We start from the raw sequence: 6,205 nt of genomic DNA on the forward strand, positions 1-6,205 counted from the left end.
CCGACCCCGTATACATGCAAAGATGAGTCAGCAGGAAGAGTTTGGACATGCTTGAACTGCTTTTGGTGCAGGAAAGGCATTTGTGCATTTGTTTACCGATCGAAGTGGCTGTCCTCGGTATCACTTATCACCCCACGCGTCAAGCCGTAAAGAGGCCTTCGCTGCTGCGCCATGCAAGCTTTCTTCATCTGTGGGAACCCCTTCGCAGATACTCCGACAAATCATTATTAACCATAATCTGAACGTGTCTACCTCATGCGACCGCCCGCGGTACCCAATCAACCTTGCTGCTCATCTGTAGGTCTGCTGGGTATAGCGGACCTGGCAGGCAAACAACGCGTCACCGCTTTGTTCGAATTGGTCCTCTTGAGTGACTAAATATTCCAAGAAACCTCAAGACCAGACTGTCGGAAGTGAACGACTCGGAGCTGGGGAGTCTTCCAAGTTGTATCACGTCGGTGTTGGGAGTGGAATTCGCTCAGAACTAATGCAGCAATTCTTCTCAACTCCCGGTTTTCCATTTTGCGCTGTTGCCTCGCACTGCTCACTTGAGATGGCCCAAAGGAGACGACCAGGACAACGGTTTTGAGATTTGGTAAGCGTTTAAGAAAACGCACTCCTGCATTAAGTGATCCTTCTACCCAACATGGACGCAGTCCCCAACTCATTTTAAGAAGGTGTAGGTTCTGAAGCTGTGAAAACTCAAAAGAGGTAATAGAATCTGCCGAGAATTAGGCCTATCATCAATGTCCCAAGAGAATAAAACGGAACGTACATCCTCGAGGAATAAAGACTTCATCTCTTGACCAATCTATGTATATATATCCTTCTTCACCGCTTCGCTGCTGTAAAAGCTCGTAATGTGACGGTCGGGATGTTCGAGTGAATTCGTGTCTCGTCTCTCTACACACTTGAAGCATAGTAGGCACTCGACGCCGCAGAGCGTAACTGAGTCTGTCGTTGTTGAACGTCCGAACGATAAGGAAACTGTCGGGCAACGCAAACTCCCATATCCTAAGCCGTAATTCGAGGGGCAGATTCGGAAATAAAGAGAATTGCTCCAGTTTGCTGACAGCATCTTCCTCTTCTGCTTTGTTTGTGAAAATTCGTGAGAGACAATAAAGTTCTGAAAAGTTGCTTCCATCTGAGTCGCAGGTACCGGCTCGACTGCAACAACTGCCCATACCGATGAAACGCAAGGGAACAGAAGCACCTTGTGCTCCTATCGGGAAGGATATTTTCGGACGACTGATACCAAACGGACGTGGTCAGTGAGGATTACGCCTTTGACTAGCTGTTGGTTAGGATATGTTCAGATTCCTCCTATCAGTCAAGACCGTACCGTGCTGTACTGTACGATACTGAACAAGATACTGTCATCCACATTGAGTTAGGATTGCCAATCACCTTGCTCGCCAAATATTAGCCCAAAACCCCGGATGCTGTCTGTCAAAGCGGACGACTCATATTTCACACTTAAATGTCCCGCGAACCTCTCCATATCATGTGTTATCTTCGCTATTCGACGTCAGCTACCCCTTGAAGAAGTACAATGTGTGCGCAAGACTTCAGCACATCCCTGCGGCGCGGTGCAGAGCAGATCATTCCCAGCCAATGATGTCTACTGACAATTCGGCAATTCTCTCGCGCGGTCTGATCGGGCTCCGACCGCAGAAGTCCGACGACTTAGCTGTGTATTTTCAACTCAAGCCATGGGATCTAAAGTCTTTGGCCAGTAGAGCGTAGCGAACAGAACATTCAAGGGTTGATGAAGCATCAAGTCACTAATAACATGTGAAGAACGTCTTGCAGATGCGTCTTTAACGAGCACGAGCTTCGGGTAGTAAAGGAAAGGCTTATCTATTGTACTGTATAGTAAATGATGAATTATTTAATCATTGGAGAAAGAGACGAAAAGAAGTGGTCGTTTTACAGTACTGTACTCCATCCAACAGGATGCATACGAGTTTGACATGGGACTGACTTTGTACGGTAACTTGCAATACGAAGTCTTGTCTAATGACAGCCAATCGGCTGCCCTTAGCCCTATTATTGGTCGAACAACGCCATTTTCGAGAATCGCGAGACTCATGATGAAATAAATTCGTGCTCGAGAGACGGTCGGGCGACGCAATGGAATCGCTACGCATTCCACGCCTGGAGGGCAGCAACCTGACGAATGACTGGTACTCTGCGGAGGTGCGGCGTCACCTTGCCTGTTCGGACAAGTCTGGGCTGCGAGTGGCTGCGCTGGTTCCACTGTGAATTAAAACGACTGTTTTCGGCAGTACTGGCTGTTTCTTGCTTCGTCAGCTGGCCGAGCTCTGTGGTGGCCATGACCTTGTTAGGCAATACATCAGAGTTGGATGTCGGTGAGCCGGCCGAGCTCAATGCTGATTGGTAAGCAGCAATCAACCGGCTTGATGCTTCATTTCGTTCGTCATTAGTGCGTTCATTTTCATGAAAGCAAATAACGACAACCGCTACTGAGTTAGTCGATCAGTCAGACTTATAAGCGCTGCACCCGAATTTTGAAGCAACAAATCATAAATGTTGTCCAAGTCGAACTAGAACGAGAATTCGATATTTGGTCACGACCTTGGCGAGCTGTTCACACAGGCTACGTTTTCCGTGGCTCATTATGGACCTGAACTCAACCAATTGTATTCCATCGGGCTACTGTCTGTCGATACGATATCTGATTCGCTACTCGGGAGATGTTTGCGCGTGAAATCCTCTGATGAGTGGGCAAAACTGCATCATTATTGACACGGACACCGGACTGTAAATCTCATGTCCTCATTGGCCGACAGTTGGGTTTCACGGCAGGATCAACACGTACATCGGTCATCTTCACCAACCAATAATTTGGATGCGGTGGCGCGTGGACGAACGGCTCGGGTGGTTGTCGGGGCCCGAATATTCCTCTACTCGACGCGGGAGGAAGTTCGCCTTGTGAATGAGAGGGAATTTGGGAAGCTGGCCACAGAGTCGTATTCGTTCCAGTGCCGTGACACCTTTGTCTGGAACAGGAAAATGCATCCACATCTGGAGAAAAGAGGCGAGAAGCACGCAGATGGATCATTAAAGTCCCTCGACGAACATTCCATGGACCGTCGTGTGGAGCTCAAATGCGGAATGCCGGTCGTGCTGCTGGCCAACCTCGACCTGAACCGAGGACTTTGCAATGGCAGCCAGGGCGTCATTGTCGGATGGAAAATGCCCAACAGGAGGGTAGAAACGCTATTCCAAGGCTCCTGTGACCACGCTCTGCTCAAAGAGCTCGAGATAATAGCGTACGAGAAGAACGTCGACGAGCCAATCTGGCCCATAGTTCGCTTCAGCAACGGTATCAAGCGCGATATCCGAGCCATGTGCCAGGTCAACGAGCTGGGTGACGACAAGCCCTACTCACTGTTGTGTCGCACACAGATACCCCTTACACCGGCCTGGGCCATGACCGTTCACAGAGCACAGGGCATGACGCTGGACAAGGTCAAGGTCGATGTGTCGAGGGCATTTACCGATGGTCAGGTATACGTTGCGCTGTCGCGGGCCACGAGCCTGCGCGGCCTCCAGATCTTGGGCGATGCCAGAGGGCTGGAGATGGGTTTAGGCGGGAATGATGAGGTTAGGTCATTCTACAAGCAGAGGTTCGGGCGATAGAACGAGAAAGACCTGTAAAGAGAATCTGTCGTGGAAATATGTGCCATCAGCCGGGCCTCTGGCAAATCAGGATCATGGAAGCCATTTCTTGATCAGGCTCATGAAAGGATGGACCTCCCTGCAATTTTCTACTTGCAGGCACAAGGAAGGGGAGGAAGGGGCCCCGTGTAACGAAGCAGACCTCGGACATTGCAACACAAGCGTCTTCGCTGCGCTGCCGCTACATATACCTACTCACTCCACTTGTGACCCTCCCAACCTGACAAGCCCTCTCTAGGCGCAACAGGCCGTGACTTATCTGCGCGGCGTGATCAGACCCCACTGCCTGCTACACAACGGGCACCCATATGTCACATATGACGTGGTAAAGGAGTTTGTGACTGTCAATGTCGATATGAGAGTAAATGACATTGGATTCCAGACGTGATACTGTACTGTACTGTACTGTACAGTATCAAAAGGGGTTTTACTATACTGTATGATCGAGAAATTCTGTAGTCACTCTGAAACCGTGCTCTCTCGAATCTCTCGAGCGCGTCCCGTTGCCTTTCTCTCCCGCACACTGTTGCCACTGGTCCTTTGCTTCCTACCGGCCGAATTTTGTCCCGGCCCGTTTCTCAGCGTGTTAACCTTGTCGCGCCATCTCCTGACTACATCGGGCGAGTGAAATAAGTTCGTCTTGGGCTCCCAGGTGTCCTCCCATCTTACCCGATAGTAGACCTCGCCATTTCTGAGTTCTTCTCCAAGAATTTCCACAACTCCCCACTCGCCAGCCGTTTCATTGTCAAATGCGTCAGTCAGGTCCGTCTCTTGGTTCAGGGATGATCTGCCATCATCATCACCGTATTGGACCAATGATGGCAAGCTGGGAGTAGCCTCAAAGGAAGTATTGCTCGTTTTGTACGGCGCGCTATCTAAGCCATATGATACTACTTCATCGGATCGTTCGCTTACGCTAGCATCGGCTTTATCGTTTTCGACGTGAAGCGAGCGATGAGCACCCGCGATTATCTCGCCATCCGTGCTGCCTGTTCTATCCGCTCCTGTGCCTGTGCCTGTGCCTGTTCGATGTTAGCCCCCTCGTTCAACTAACAGAAATAGTGGCGCACCTGATTCCTGCATTCTAATCGTCACTAACGGCTCAAGATCGGTCGGTTCTGGTTGCCCTGTCGATGCGTCCTCCACAATGAGTTCAGAAGGCGTTTTTACTGGAGTCGACTGATGAATGTCGGTCGTAATTGCCCATGCCGAGTTGCTTGAGTGGTCGACCTGATGAATTTTCTTGAAATCATCTTTGGCTTTCTTGTCCTTCACTTTCGCGTTGTGGTAGGCGGCACCGTCGAATGGGGTCTGGAACTTCAACTGCAGAGGCATCATGAGAGGTCGCAAGGTACAGAATGATGATGTTGAAAAGGAAAACGGATTTATTTCAACATGTTAGAGTGGGCTTGAATGGGTTTTTATGCTTGAAGAAATGCACCCGGCAACTGGGAACGTATCAAGAGATAGTGTATGGGGGGGGGGGGCAACACCATGGTTCTAAGGGAGGCGACTTTTCAGGGATTTGGGTAATAGTCAGCATCAGTGACTCGAAAAAAAGTATTTTTTTGGATGATGTATACTGCGATCTTCAAATTTGAAAAGAAAGATAAGTCAAGCTGACTGCCAACTACATACACGCTCGGCTGCAAGAATGACTCCCGGCCTCATACCAAAAAAAGGACCCAACATCAATGATTTCGCCACTTTCCACCCTGAGCTAAAAATTCATTATTCATTGGGCTTGGAGCTTTCTGTAGCATACAACTGGTTGATTCGGACTTAATATTGAATAATCCGGCGATCCTAGTCATCCTTGCCGCTGAGAGCTCAGCTGAGGTTGTTATTATTAACACCCCTTCGCGATGCCTATTATCTTCGAGGTGACAGGCATTGACGATAGACATAGCTGCCTGTTCCCCCTTCAGGTACATCCGCAGAGCGGTGACGTACACTAGCGTTGTACACAGCGAGTCGCGGGCGTGAGGTGTGAATGCTAACGCGCTTACTACCCTGCATCTGTATCCGAGGCATTTGAGCCGAGGCGCATCCCGGTGGATTGATTGCTCCGTGGGATCAGCAGACTATACGAGAGATATGTGTGCCCTATAGTGCCGCATGCGCGTTCGTATAGGTTGGCTCCTCCCTGGTGGGAGGTACGAGGCTGGTCAAATATTGCTTTTCTGGACGCATCCTGGCATCCTCAAGGGGGATAACGATGCTGGTCGAGATGTGCGGCCTCAATCTCGCTAGGAATACATGGATCACGATATTTGAAGACTCTCTAGCCATTGTCGTTCCGGATGCAGATTACACATTTGGCCAAAATTCGGCACAGTGATGATTCGATTGATCGCGTCTTGCCTTTGCGGCTCAAGATTAGACGGGATCAGTAGCTTCGAAGTCGAAATTTTTAATTCGTGAATCACTAGAAGTTGATGAGAATGGCTTGCATGACGAAAATATGGCATTGTTCATGGAGTGGCTTCTGGCTGCCAGG

At 49.6% G+C, this 6,205-nt stretch overlaps 2 protein-coding genes across 2 annotated transcripts; one reads left to right on the forward strand and one right to left on the reverse strand.

Moving 5' to 3' along the window:
• Positions 1 to 2,133: 2,133 nt before the first annotated feature.
• J7T55_000098 (PIF1) lies at positions 2,134 to 4,093 on the forward strand (the record flags this gene model as incomplete). Its single annotated transcript, XM_053136335.1, has 4 exons — positions 2,134 to 2,261; positions 2,314 to 2,400; positions 2,814 to 3,630; positions 3,944 to 4,093. 4 exons carry the CDS (start codon positions 2,134 to 2,136, stop codon positions 4,091 to 4,093), a joined length of 1,182 nt encoding a protein of 393 aa, XP_052986081.1.
• A 71-nt stretch (positions 4,094 to 4,164) lies between these two features.
• J7T55_000099 (uncharacterized protein) lies at positions 4,165 to 5,040 on the reverse strand (the record flags this gene model as incomplete). Its single annotated transcript, XM_053136337.1, has 2 exons — positions 4,165 to 4,721; positions 4,776 to 5,040. The coding sequence occupies 2 exons, from the start codon at positions 5,038 to 5,040 to the stop codon at positions 4,165 to 4,167; spliced, it is 822 nt and encodes a 273-aa protein (XP_052986082.1).
• Between the last annotated feature and the right edge of the window lie 1,165 nt (positions 5,041 to 6,205).

The sequence above is a fragment of the Diaporthe amygdali genome, assembly GCF_026229845.1.
Source record: "Diaporthe amygdali strain CAA958 chromosome Unknown NODE_107_length_6205_cov_66_015013, whole genome shotgun sequence".
NCBI lineage: Eukaryota > Fungi > Ascomycota > Sordariomycetes > Diaporthales > Diaporthaceae > Diaporthe > Diaporthe amygdali.